At 53.7% G+C, this 13,588-nt stretch overlaps 2 protein-coding genes across 2 annotated transcripts in view; one reads left to right on the forward strand and one right to left on the reverse strand.

The window, feature by feature from the left end:
- LOC142401780 (uncharacterized) overlaps nucleotides 1-13,588 on the forward strand; it is a 337,909-nt gene that overhangs the window by 26,434 nt on the left and 297,887 nt on the right. The window lies entirely within an intron of this gene.
- The window catches only part of chm (CHM Rab escort protein), a 29,760-nt gene that overhangs the window by 8,893 nt on the left and 7,279 nt on the right, over nucleotides 1-13,588 (reverse strand). Inside the window, exons 9-11 of the mRNA XM_075487240.1 lie at nucleotides 5,983-6,094; nucleotides 5,677-5,899; nucleotides 4,137-4,214 (exon numbers count right to left, since the gene is read on the reverse strand). Of these exons, the coding sequence (XP_075343355.1) occupies nucleotides 4,137-4,214; nucleotides 5,677-5,899; nucleotides 5,983-6,094 (413 nt within the window). The remainder of the gene's footprint in view (nucleotides 1-4,136; nucleotides 4,215-5,676; nucleotides 5,900-5,982; nucleotides 6,095-13,588) is intronic.

Genomic DNA, 13,588 nt, shown 5'->3' on the forward strand with positions numbered 1-13,588 from the left:
CTTGGCCTCCCTCTGTGATCACAGAGCTCACCGGTGCGTTCTTTATTCTTCCTGAATTAGCACCCTGCTGATGAAGACAGGAGCTGCTCTGCAGTGATGGATCTGCAGCCTTTCCAAGGTGTTTGCAGCCTGAGGCTGAGCTGCAGGTTATTATTGGGAATAATGAAGCGCACAGAGGCTCATCCATAACCTCCGACACTCAGTCTGAGGAGGCCGAGCGGCGGCAGGAGGTCACACACATGATATGATATGCTGCTGCTGCAGGTTTAAATCTGGGTGAATTCAACTAATAACTGCTGGTAAGAAATATAATAAGAATAAATATAATAAGAATAAATATAGTAAATATAATAAGAATAAACATAATAAATATAATAAGAATAGATAAATATAATAAGAATAAGAATAAACATAATAAATATAAATAAATATAATAAGAAAAATAAATATAATAAATATAATAAGAATAAATAAATATAATAAATATAATAAGAATAAATAAATAGAACAAATATAATAAGAATAAATAAATATAATAAGACTAAGAACAGCCCAGCTTTGTTCCCCGCCCACTTCCTGTCCATGTTTACTGACTCTGTTGGTGTTAAGCAGCCGTGTGAAAGTGTTTCACCACCAACTCCTCGGCTGGTTTATTCTACTCGAGTCCTTCCTGCTGCCTTCTGGATCCTTTTTGGAATAAATTCTGAATATTGTGGGGCAGCGATTGCTTTCTTCCTTTGTTCATAATTTGAGCAGGTCCTTAAATCTGAGTGACTTTATAAGAGGAAAGTTAGATTGTTTTTGTTTTTGCAGTATTTATAAGATGTAAATCAGCAGAAATACAACGAGGCGTCTGCCTGCTGAGCCTCGTTCGGCTTCAGGTTGTTACTTTGGATGAAAACAAACACTTTCTGGGATTTCCTGACAGCAAACTGATAAAAACGACTTCCTGAAGACGCCATTTCTCTGACGATCGCCGTGAATCAGAAGCAGCTTTGAGCAGAGAACTCTGCACCATGAAGAACAGGAATGATATGTTTAATGGAACAGGCCTCAGGTAAACGTGTGAATAAATGTTCTTATTTACAGGTGAGGAGGTCAGAGTTCAGAGACAAACTGTTCAGGAGTCCACTGAGTGTCTGTTTCTCACAGAGTTTCCTGACAGTCTGAAAACTACACCTGGGTTCTACAGGTGAAACGGCCTGGCGTTACCATGACAACGCCACCTGACAGATGTGTGTGACCTTCATACTCACACCTGCGTGTCAGGGGGTGGGGGGGGGGGGTGATGAAGAGGAGCGCACCTTAAATTACGATCTTCATTTCCTCCATAAATGGAATATTTTACTGATCATAAATTATTGTCCAATCACAGCTCAGAAGGTCACACACACACTCAGAGGTGGTTGCTATGGCAGCGTGATGACCAATCCCAGCCTCAGGCCTGCTATTATTTATTTAACCTTTAAAGGTGAAGAAGACTCACACTCTGTCTTCCATCCGTCTGAAACCTGCGGCGTTAAACATCTGTCTGATGCAGATGTGCCGCTGACGCCGGTTCTGATCCAGAACTGTCCTATTTACATGTTTTAACCAGGGCTGGGCAGCGATTAAAATGTTTAGTCTAATTAATCCAGTGTTTCCCGCAGCACATTATAGTAAAGGCGGCTGCCTTAGCAAACTCGCACTGCCGCCTTGCCAACGTTTAAACCGAAGTAAAAATGCTTTGCCAGGCTCAGACATTAAAAGACAGCATTGATAACATTGAATTGCGACACCTACTGGTTGTTAATGTAAATAGTTAATAATGTAAATAAAAAAGTGTTACAGCTCTTAAACAGCTTCGTTATTGCTCTAACAGCCCCCGTCCCATTCCAAGTACCCCACCCCCCCCCACCCGACGGAACGCTATCCGCGCAAAACCCCTGGTCCCGGCCGACGACTCACCACCTTGACTAAGCAATTTCCTGCGGAAACACTGTAATCACATGATTTCCCTGATTAATCGCAATTGAATTAATCCAAAAGTAGTGTCTACCTTTTAGCATTTAGCTTTATTTTAAATGTGCTGCCATATGAATGAAAGTGTAGAAAGAATAAAAGCCTGTGAGCAACGGACCTTTTACAAAATAAAAGCCTGTGAGCAACACTTTTACAAAATAAAAGCCTGTGAGCAACGGACTTTTACAAAATAAAAGCCTGTGAGCAACACTTTTACAAAATAAAAGCCTGTGAGCAACGGACTTTTACAAAATAAAAGCCTGTGAGCAACGGACTTTTACAAAATAAAAGCCTGAGAGCAACAGACTTTTACAAAATAAAAGCCTGTGAGCAACACTTTTACAAAATAAAAGCCTGTGAGCAACGGACTTTTACAAAATAAAAGCCTGTGAGCAACGGACTTTTACAGAATAAAAGCCTGTGAGCAACGGACTTTTACAGAATAAAAGCCTGTGAGCAACACTTTTACAAAATAAAAGCCTGTGAGCAACGGACTTTTACAGAATAAAAGCCTGTGAGCAACGGACTTTTACAGAATAAAAGCCTGTGAGCAACAGACTTTTACAGAATAAAAGCCTGTGAGCAACACTTTTACAAAATAAAAGCCTGTGAGCAACACTTTTACAAAATAAAAGCCTGTGAGCAACGGACTTTTACAGAATAAAAGCCTGTGAGCAACACTTTTACAAAATAAAAGCCTGAGAGCAACAGACTTTTACAAAATAAAAGCCTGTGAGCAACACTTTTACAAAATAAAAGCCTGAGAGCAACACTTTTACAAAATAAAAGCCTGAGAGCAATACTTTTACAAAATAAAAGCCTGTGAGCGACAGACTTTTAAAATAATAAAATAAATAATAAAACCTGCGTTAATGTGCGATAAAATATTTGTCGGCGTTGAAGGGGAACTCCGGGGCATTTGAAGCGTGTTTCCATTGCTAGAGGTTGTCACATACTGATAGTAGGACACAGAGAGGTCCAGATCTGTGCTCCCTGTGTGAAGATCGCGCTGTCCGCACAGCGTGTCATGCGAGGCTAATACGTGGTGGCTAAGGGGCAAGCGCTAACCCTTCCACGTAAAACAACAACTTGCACACTGCAGAAACGTCACACCACTTTATAAACCATCCGACAATAAAGTCACAAGCCTTACCATCAAAACCATATGCATGGTTCTCACATTACTGGCATGGGGACGTTACAAAACAACTTTATAAACAGCATGTAACTCACCGGCTGGTTGTAGGCTCGCGCATGTGAAAGCCCAAAAGAGTCAATGGACTATAATCCCAAATACAAAACAATTATCTTCTCTAGAAAAACTGCGTTCAAGTATTTAAAACATTACAACAATACATGCCCAGTAATATTGTTGTAATGTTTTAAATACTTGAACGCAGTTTTTCTAGAGAATATAATTGTTTTGTATATGGGATTATCCTCCATCGACTCTTTTGGGCTTTCACATGCGCGAGCCTACAACCAGCCGGTGAGTGACATGCTGTTTATAAAGTTGTTTTGTAACGTCCCCATGCCAGTAATGTGAGAACCATGCATATGGTTTTGATGGTAAGGCTTGTGACTTTATTGTCGGATGGTTTATAAAGTGGTGTGACGTTTCTGCTGTGTGCAAGTTGTTGTTTTACGTGGAAGGGTTAGCGCTTGCCCCTTAGCCACCACGTATTAGCCTCGCATGACAGGCTGAGCGAACAGAGCGATCTTCACACAGGGAGCACAGATCTGGACCTCTCTGTGTCCTACTAGCAGTATTTGACAACCTCTAGCAATGGAAACGCGTTTCAAATGCCCCGGAGTTCCCCTTTAAATAACGAACACTTTAACTCGATAATAACGAGTTAACTCGCCCAGCCCATATTTTAATAATTCCCTTCACATAAGGATCAGGCTCCAAACTTTCCTGTTTGATGAAGCTTTCAGTCAGCGACGGCTCAGGTGAGCCGGACACAGCCCATAGTCATGTTGCCATAGCAACAGGACAGGTAAACTATGTTTGAAGCAGCTGGTAAAGATGAGCTGATCGTTGATGAAGCCTTTGTTTTGCTTTAGGTTAGGAGGCGGGGCTTCCCCTGCCCGGCGTGGCGTATCATTGGGTACGTGTCTGAGTGGCGGCGTACCTGTTGGCGTTCTGGTCCACGATGAGAGAGCGGACCGAGTGTCTCAAACAGTAGATCCCCCCGAACACGGCGCACATCCTGAAACGACAGCAGTAACAGCTGAGTCTTTGGCCGCTTCTGTTCTTTAAAAACAGAAACAGTTTGGTCCTTCTGTTCAGTCACATGACCCCCAACCGTCTGACTGACAGCTGTCTGGGCCAATCACAGCCAGCCGTCTGACTGACAGCTGTCTGGGCCAATCACAGCCAGCCGTCTGACTGACTCCGCCCCTGCGCATCCCAACAGAGCGCTTCATTCATCCCTCCGCTGTGTGTGCTGACCTTTTAATGCCGAGTTAACACACAATGTAGCACAGTCTGTCATCATGTCGTAATTACTGTGTGCACGTGTGTGTGTGTGTGCACGTGTGTGTGTGCACGTGTGTTTCATCTCTTGAAAGATTCACACATTCTTGATTAAAAGAAAACAAAGTACCTGCTATAAACAGTCATCAACATGTCACATGACCTTTTCTGCCCCCCCGGTATTGATCACCTTTGGAGGACCAATCAGAATCTGAGTTTCTGACTGATTTGTTCTCATTTGAAAAGACTCAAAAGTTCACGTGCGCACTCTCATGTGCACACTCATCGCTTCCTGAGTGTGTTGAGAGGCTGAGAGGTAAAAACCCAGAGAAACAGGGTTCAGACCCAGGTCATGTGATCAGAGCCTGAGGTCATGTGATCAGATCCTGAGGTCATGTGATCAGAGCCTGAGGTCATGTGATCAGATCCTGAGGTCATGTGATCAGAGCCTGAGGTCATGTGATCAGATCCTGAGGTCATGTGATCAGATCCTGAGGTCATGTGATCAGAGCCTGCAGAGCAGAACAGGTGGAGCGGAACAGGTGGAGCAGAACAGGTGGAGAACAGTTGGAGCAGAACAGGTGGAGTAGAACAGGTGGAGCGGAACAGGTGGTGCAGAACAGGTGGAGCAGAACAGGTGGAGCAGAACAGGTGGAGCAGAACAGGTGATGCAGAACAGGTGGAGAGGAACAGGTGGAGCAAAACAGGTGGTGCAGAACAGGTGGAGTAGAACAGGTGGAGCAGAACAGGTGGTGCAGAACAGGTGGAGCAGAACAGGTGGAGCAGAACAGGTGGAGTAGAACAGGTGGTGCAGAACAGGTGGTGCAGAACAGGTGGAGCAGAACAGGTGGAGTAGAACAGGTGGTGCAGAACAGGTGGTGCAGAACAGGTGGAGCGGAGCAGGTGGAAAACAGGTGGAGGAGAACAGGTGGTGCAGAACAGGTGGTACAGAACAGGTGGTGCAGAACAGGTGGTGCAGAACAGGTGGTGCAGAACAGGTGGTGCAGAACAGGTGGAGCAGAACAGGTGGAGCAGAACAGGTGGAGCAGAACAGGTGGAGTAGAACAGGTGGTGCAGAACAGGTGGAGCAGAACAGGTGGAGCAGAACAGGTGGTGCAGAACAGGTGGTGCAGAACAGGTGGAGCGGAGCAGGTGGAAAACAGGTGGAGGAGAACAGGTGGTGTTCTGGTTCTTACCTGCAGAAACACTGGGGAATTTCTCCGAGGCCGTACACAGGAAACAGGAAGGGAGTGTTGCCATAGCGACCCAAGCAGCGCAGGAAGTGACGCGTGGAGGCCAGCCCGACCTCTGTGGGTGTGTCTTCTGTTACCATGGCGATGGAATGAACCAGGAAGTGCTGCAAGTTGTCGCCGAGCTGCTGGTCACGAAGGTACTCCAAATATGGCCGACCGTTGTAGTCTGGAAGGAAGACGGGAGGCTTTACCCACAACACCTGGTTTTGATGTTGTGATGATGTCAGTAGGTGGACAGGTGAGTCTCACCTTTAGGCTCCTCCTTCTCCTCCAGACAGGAAGTCAGGAAACGCATCAACTTCCTCTTTTCAACCACAGACAGCTGACGACTCGCAAACACGTCAGCTCTGCTGCACGGCACCTGAGAGACAGGTGAGGGGCAGACAGGTGAGGGGCAGACAGGTGAGGGGCAGACAGGTGAGAGACAGACAGGTGAGAGGCAGACAGGTGAGAGGCAGACAGGTGAGGGGCAGACAGGTGAGAGACAGACAGGTGAGAGGCAGACAGGTGAGGGGCAGACAGGTGAGGGGCAGACAGGTGAGGGGCAGACAGGTGAGAGACAGACAGGTGAGAGGCAGACAGGTGAGAGGCAGACAGGTGAGGGGCAGACAGGTGAGGGGCAGACAGGTGAGAGGCAGACAGGTGAGGGGCAGACAGGTGAGAGACAGACAGGTGAGAGGCAGACAGGTGAGGGGCAGACAGGTGAGGGGCAGACAGGTGAGGGGCAGACAGGTGAGAGACAGACAGGTGAGAGGCAGACAGGTGAGAGGCAGACAGGTGAGGGGCAGACAGGTGAGGGGCAGACAGGTGAGAGGCAGACAGGTGAGGGGCAGACAGGTGAGGGGCAGACAGGTGAGAGGCAGACAGGTGAGAGGCAGACAGGTGAGAGGCAAGTGAGGGGCAGACAGGTGAGGGGCAGACAGGTGAGAGGCAGACAGGTGAGAGGCAGACAGGTGAGAGACAGACAGGTGAGAGACAGACAGGTGAGAGGCAGACAGGTGAGAGACAGACAAGTGAGAGACAGACAAGTGAGAGGCAGACAAGTGAGAGGCAGACAGGTGAGAGGCAGACAGGTGAGAGACAGACAGGTGAGAGGCAGACAGGTGAGAAGCAGACAGGTGAGGGGCAGACAGGTGAGGGGCAGACAGGTGAGGGGCAGACAGGTGAGAGACAGACAAGTGAGAGACAGACAAGTGAGAGGCAGACAAGTGAGAGGCAGACAGGTGAGAGGCAGACAGGTGAGAGGCAGACAGGTGAGAGGCAAGTGAGGGGCAGACAGGTGAGGGGCAGACAGGTGAGGGGCAGACAGGTGAGAAGCAGACAGGTGAGGGGCAGACAGGTGAGAGACAGACAGGTGAGGGGCAGACAGGTGAGAGACAGACAAGTGAGAGACAGACAGGTGAGAGGCAGACAGGTGAGGGGCAGACAGGTGAGAAGCAGACAGGTGAGAGACAGACAGGTGAGAGACAGACAAGTGAGAGACAGACAGGTGAGAGGCAGACAGGTGAGGGGCAGACAGGTGAGGGGCAGACAGGTGAGGGGCAGACAGGTGAGAGACAGACAGGTGAGAGGCAGACAGGTGAGAGACAGACAAGTGAGAGACAGACAGGTGAGAGGCAGACAGGTGAGGGGCAGACAGGTGAGAAGCAGACAGGTGAGGGGCAGACAGGTGAGAGACAGACAGGTGAGAGGCAGACAGGTGAGAGACAGACAAGTGAGAGACAGACAGGTGAGAGGCAGACAGGTGAGGGGCAGACAGGTGAGAAGCAGACAGGTGAGGGGCAGACAGGTGAGGGGCAGACAGGTGAGGGGCAGACAGGTGAGGGGCAGACAGGTGAGAGACAGACAAGTGAGAGACAGACAAGTGAGAGGCAGACAGGTGAGAGGCAGACAGGTGAGAGGCAGACAGGTGAGAGGCAAGTGAGGGGCAGACAGGTGAGGGGCAGACAGGTGAGAGGCAGACAGGTGAGAGGCAGACAGGTGAGGGGCAGACAGGTGAGGGGCAGACAGGTGAGGGGAAGACAGGTGAGGGGCAGACAAGTGAGAGACAGACAGGTGAGGGGCAGACAGGTGAGAGGCAGACAGGTGAGGGGCAGACAGGTGAGGGGCAGACAGGTGAGGGGCAGACAGGTGAGAGGTAGACAGGTGAGAGGCAGACAGGTGAGGGGCAGACAGGTGAGAGGCAGACAGGTGAGAGGCAGACAGGTGAGAGGCAGACAGGTGAGAGGCAAGTGAGGGGCAGACAGGTGAGGGGCAGACAGGTGAGAGGCAGACAGGTGAGAGGCAGACATGTGAGAGACAGACAGGTGAGAGGCAGACAGGTGAGGGGCAGACAGGTGAGAGGCAGACAGGTGAGAGGCAGACAGGTGAGGGGCAGACAGGTGAGGGGCAGACAGGTGAGGGGCAGACAGGTGAGGGGCAGACAGGTGAGGGGCAGACAGGTGAGAGGCAGACAGGTGAGAGGCAGACAGGTGAGAGGCAGACAGGTGAGGGGCAGACAGGTGAGAGGCAGACAGGTGAGGGACAGACAGGTGAGGGACAGACAGGTGAGGGACAGACAGGTGAGAGGCAGACAGGTGAGAGGCAGAAAGGTGAGGGATAGACAGGTGAGAGGCAGAAAGGTGAGGGACAGACAGGTGAGAGGCAGACAGGTGAGAGGCAGACAGGTGAGGGGCAGACAGGTGAGAGGCAGACAGGTGAGGGGCAGACAGGTGAGGGGCAGACAGGTGAGAGGCAGACAGGTGAGAGGCAGAAAGGTGAGAGGCAGACAGGTGAGGGGCAGACAGGTGAGGGGCAGACAGGTGAGGGGCAGACAGGTGAGGGACAGACAGGTGAGAGGCAGACAGGTGAGAGGCAGACAGGTGAGAGGCAGACAGGTGAGAGGCAGACAGGTGAGGGGCAGACAGGTGAGGGGCAGACAGGTGAGGGGCAGACAGGTGAGAGGCAGACAGGTGAGGGGCAGACAGGTGAGAGGCAGACAGGTGAGGGGCAGACAGGTGAGAGGCAGACAGGTGAGAGGCAGACAGGTGAGGGGCAGACAGGTGAGAGGCAGACAGGTGAGAGGCAGACAGGTGAGGGGCAGACAGGTGAGAGGCAGACAGGTGAGAGACAGACAAGTGAGAGACAGACAGGTGAGAGGCAGACAAGTGAGAGGCAGACAGGTGAGGGGAAGACAGGTGAGAGACAGACAGGTGAGAGGCAGACAGGTGAGGGGCAGACAGATGAGGGGCAGACAGGTGAGAGGCAGACAGGTGAGGGGCAGACAGGTGAGAGGCAGACAGGTGAGGGGCAGACAGGTGAGGGGCAGACAGGTGAGGGGCAGACAGGTGAGGGGCAGACAGGTGAGAGGCAGACAGGTGAGGGGCAAGTGAGGGGCAGAAGGGTGAGGGGCAGACAGGTGAGAGGCAGACAGGTGAGAGGCAGACAGGTGAGAGGCAGACAGGTGAGAGGCAGACAGGTGAGAGACAGACAGGTGAGAGACAGACAGGTGAGAGGCAGACAGGTGAGAGACAGACAAGTGAGAGACAGACAGGTGAGAGGCAGACAAGTGAGAGGCAGACAGGTGAGGGGAAGACAGGTGAGAGACAGACAGGTGAGAGGCAGACAGGTGAGGGGCAGACAGATGAGGGGCAGACAGGTGAGAGGCAGACAGGTGAGGGGCAGACAGGTGAGGGGCAGACAGATGAGGGGCAGACAGGTGAGAGGCAGACAGGTGAGAGGCAGACAGGTGAGAGACAGACAGGTGAGAGGCAGACAGGTGAGAGACAGACAGGTGAGAGGCAGACAGGTGAGGGGCAGACAGGTGAGAGGCAGACAGGTGAGGGGCAGACAGGTGAGAGGCAGACAGGTCAGAGGCAGACAGGTGAGAGGCAGACAAGTGAGGGGCAGACAGGTGAGAAGCAGACAGGTGAGGGGCAGACAGGTGAGGGGCAGACAAGTGAGAGACAGACAGGTGAGAGGCAGACAGGTGAGAGGCAGACAGGTGAGAGGCAGACAGATGAGGGACAGACAGGTGAGGGGCAGACAGGTGAGAGAGACAGGTGAGAGGCAGACAGGTGAGAGGCAGACAGGTGAGAGGCAGACAGGTGAGAGACAGACAGGTGAGAGGCAGGTGAGAGGCAGACAGGTGAGAGGCAGACAGGTGAGAGACAGACAGGTGAGGAGCAGACAGGTGAGGGGCAGACAGGTGAGGGGCAGACAGGTGAGAGGCAGACAGGTGAGAGGCAGACAGGTGAGAGGCAGACAGGTGAGAGACAGACAGGTGAGAGGCAGACAGGTGAGAGGCAGACAGGTGAGGGGCAGACAGGTGAGGGGCAGACAGGTGAGAGGCAGACAGGTGAGGGGCAGACAGGTGAGGGGCAGACAGGTGAGAGGCAGACAGGTGAGAGGCAGACAGGTGAGGGGCAGACAGGTGAGGGGCAGACAGGTGAGAGGCACACAGGTGAGAGGCAAGTGAGGGGCAGACAGGTGAGGGGCAGACAGGTGAGAGGCAGACAGGTGAGAGGCAGACAGGTGAGAGGCAGACAGGTGAGAGGCAGACAGGTGAGAGGCAGGTGAGAGGCAGACAGGTGAGAGACAGACAGGTGAGGGGCAGACAGGTGAGGGGCAGACAGGTGAGGGGCAGACAGGTGAGGGGCAGACAGGTGAGAGGCAGACAGGTGAGAGACAGACAGGTGAGGGGCAGACAGGTGAGGGGCAGACAGGTGAGAGTCAGACAGGAGAGAGACAGACAGGTGAGGGGCAGACAGGTGAGAGACAGACAGGTGAGGGGCAGACAGGTGAGAGGCAGACAGGTGAGGGGCAGACAGGTGAGAGGCAGACAGGTGAGGGGCAGACAGGTGAGAGGCAGACAGGTGAGAGGCAGACAGGTGAGAGGCAGACAGGTGAGGGGCAGACAGGTGAGAGGCAGACAGGAGAGAGACAGACAGGTGAGGGGCAGACAGGTGAGAGGCAGACAGATGAGGGGCAGACAGGTGAGGGGCAGGTGAGGGGCAGACAGGTGAGGGGCAGACAGGTGAGGGGCAGACAGGTGAGAGGCAGACAGGTGAGAGGCAGACAGGTGAGAGGCAAGTGAGGGGCAGAAGGGTGAGGGGCAGACAGGTGAGAGGCAGACAGGTGAGAGGCAGACAGGTGAGAGACAGACAGGTGAGAGACAGACAAGTGAGAGACAGACAGGTGAGAGGCAGACAGGTGAGAGGCAGACAGGTGAGAGGCAGACAGGTGAGAGACAGACAGGTGAGAGACAGACAGGTGAGAGGCAGACAGGTGAGAGACAGACAAGTGAGAGGCAGACAAGTGAGAGGCAGACAGGTGAGGGGAAGACAGGTGAGAGACAGACAGGTGAGAGGCAGACAGGTGAGGGGCAGACAGGTGAGGGGCAGACAGATGAGGGGCAGACAGGTGAGAGGCAGACAGGTGAGGGGCAGACAGGTGAGGGGCAGACAGATGAGGGGCAGACAGGTGAGAGGCAGACAGGTGAGAGGCAGACAGGTGAGAGACAGACAGGTGAGAGGCAGACAGGTGAGAGACAGACAGGTGAGAGGAAGACAGGTGAGGGGCAGACAGGTGAGAGGCAGACAGGTGAGGGGCAGACAGGTGAGAGGCAGACAGGTCAGAGGCAGACAGGTGAGAGGCAGACAAGTGAGGGGCAGACAGGTGAGAAGCAGACAGGTGAGGGGCAGACAGGTGAGGGGCAGACAAGTAAGAGACAGACAGGTGAGAGGCAGACAGGTGAGAGGCAGACAGGTGAGAGGCAGACAAGTGAGGGGCAGACAGGTGAGAAGCAGACAGGTGAGGGGCAGACAGGTGAGGGGCAGACAAGTAAGAGGCAGACAGGTGAGGGGCAGACAGGTGAGAGGCAGACAGGTGAGAGGCAGACAAGTGAGGGGCAGACAGGTGAGAAGCAGACAGGTGAGGGGCAGACAGGTGAGGGGCAGACAGGTGAGAGGCAGACAGGTGAGGGGCAGACAGGTGAGGGGCAGACAGGTGAGAGGTAGACAGGTGAGAGGCAGACAGGTGAGGGGCAGACAGGTGAGAGGCAGGTGAGAGGCAGACAGGTGAGAGGCAGACAGGTGAGGGGCAGACAGGTGAGGGGCAGACAAGTGAGAGACAGACAAGTGAGAGGCAGACAGGTGAGGGGCAGACAGGTGAGGGGCAGACAGGTGAGGGGCAGACAGGTGAGGGGCAGACAAGTGAGAGACAGACAGGTGAGGGGCAGACAGGTGAGAGGTAGACAGGTGAGAGGCAGACAGGTGAGGGGCAGACAGGTGAGAGGCAGACAGGTGAGGGGCAGACAGGTGAGGGGCAGACAGGTGAGAAGCAGACAGGTGAGAGGCAGACAGGTGAGAGGCAGACAAGTGAGAAGCAGACAGGTGAGGGGCAGACAGGTGAGGGGCAGACAGGTGAGGGGCAGACAAGTGAGAGACAGACAGGTGAGAGGCAGACAGGTGAGGGGCAGACAGGTGAGGGGCAGACAGGTGAGGGGCAGACAGGTGAGGGGCAGACAAGTGAGAGACAGACAGGTGAGGGGCAGACAGGTGAGAGGCAGACAGGTGAGGGGCAGACAGGTGAGGGGCAGACAGGTGAGAGGTAGACAGGTGAGAGGCAGACAGGTGAGGGGCAGACAGGTGAGAGGCAGACAGGTGAGGGGCAGACAGGTGAGAGGCAGACAGGTGAGAGGCAGGTGAGAGGCAGACAGGTGAGAGGCAGACAGGTGAGAGGCAGACAGGTGAGAGGCAGACAGGTGAGGGGCAGACAAGTGAGAGACAGACAGGTGAGAGGCAGGTGAGAGGCAGACAGGTGAGAGGCAGACAGGTGAGGGGCAGACAGGTGAGAGGCAGACAGGTGAGGGGCAGACAGGTGAGGGGCAGACAGGTGAGGGGCAGACAGGTGAGAGGCAGACAAGTGAGAGACAGACAGGTGAGGGGCAGACAGGTGAGGGGCAGACAGGTGAGAGGCAGACAGGTGAGGGGCAGACAGGTGAGAGGCAGACAGGTGAGGGGCAGACAGGTGAGAGGCAGACAGGTGAGAGGCAGGTGAGAGGCAGACAGGTGAGAGGCAGACAGGTGAGAGACAGACAGGTGAGGGGCAGACAGGTGAGAGGCAGACAGGTGAGGGGCAGACAGGTGAGGGGCAGACAGGTGAGAGGCAGACAGGTGAGAGGCAGACAGGTGAGAGGCAGGTGAGGGGCAGACAGGTGAGAGGCAGACAGGTGAGGGGCAGACAGGTGAGGGGCAGACAGGTGAGAGGCAGACAGGTGAGAGGCAGACAGGTGAGGGGCAGACAGGTGAGGGGCAGACAGGTGAGAGGCAGACAGGTGAGAGGCAGGTGAGAGGCAGACAGGTGAGAGGCAGACAGGTGAGGGGCAGACAGGTGAGAGACAGACAGGTGAGAGGCAGACAGGTGAGAGGCAGACAGGTGAGAGGCAGACAGGTGAGGGGCAGACAGGTGAGGGGCAGACAGGTGAGAGGCAGACAGGTGAGAGGCAGACAGGTGAGAGGCAGACAAGTGAGGGGCAGACAGGTGAGAGGCAGACAGGTGAGGGGCAGACAGGTGAGAGGCAGACAGGTGAGGGGCAGACAAGTGAGGGGCAGACAGGTGAGAAGCAGACAAGTGAGGGGCAGACAGGTGAGGGGCAGACAGGTGAGGGGCAGACAAGTGAGAGACAGACAGGTGAGAGGCAGACAGGTGAGGGGCAGACAGGTGAGGGGCAGACAGGTGAGGGGCAGACAGGTGAGGGGCAGACAAGTGAGAGACAGACAGGTGAGGGGCAGACAGGTGAGAGGCAGACAGGTGAGGGGCAGACAGGTGAGGGGCAGACAGGTGAGAGGTAGACAGGTGAGAGGCAGACAGGTGA

The sequence above is a fragment of the Odontesthes bonariensis genome, chromosome 16, assembly GCF_027942865.1.
Source record: "Odontesthes bonariensis isolate fOdoBon6 chromosome 16, fOdoBon6.hap1, whole genome shotgun sequence".
Lineage (NCBI taxonomy): Eukaryota > Metazoa > Chordata > Actinopteri > Atheriniformes > Atherinopsidae > Odontesthes > Odontesthes bonariensis.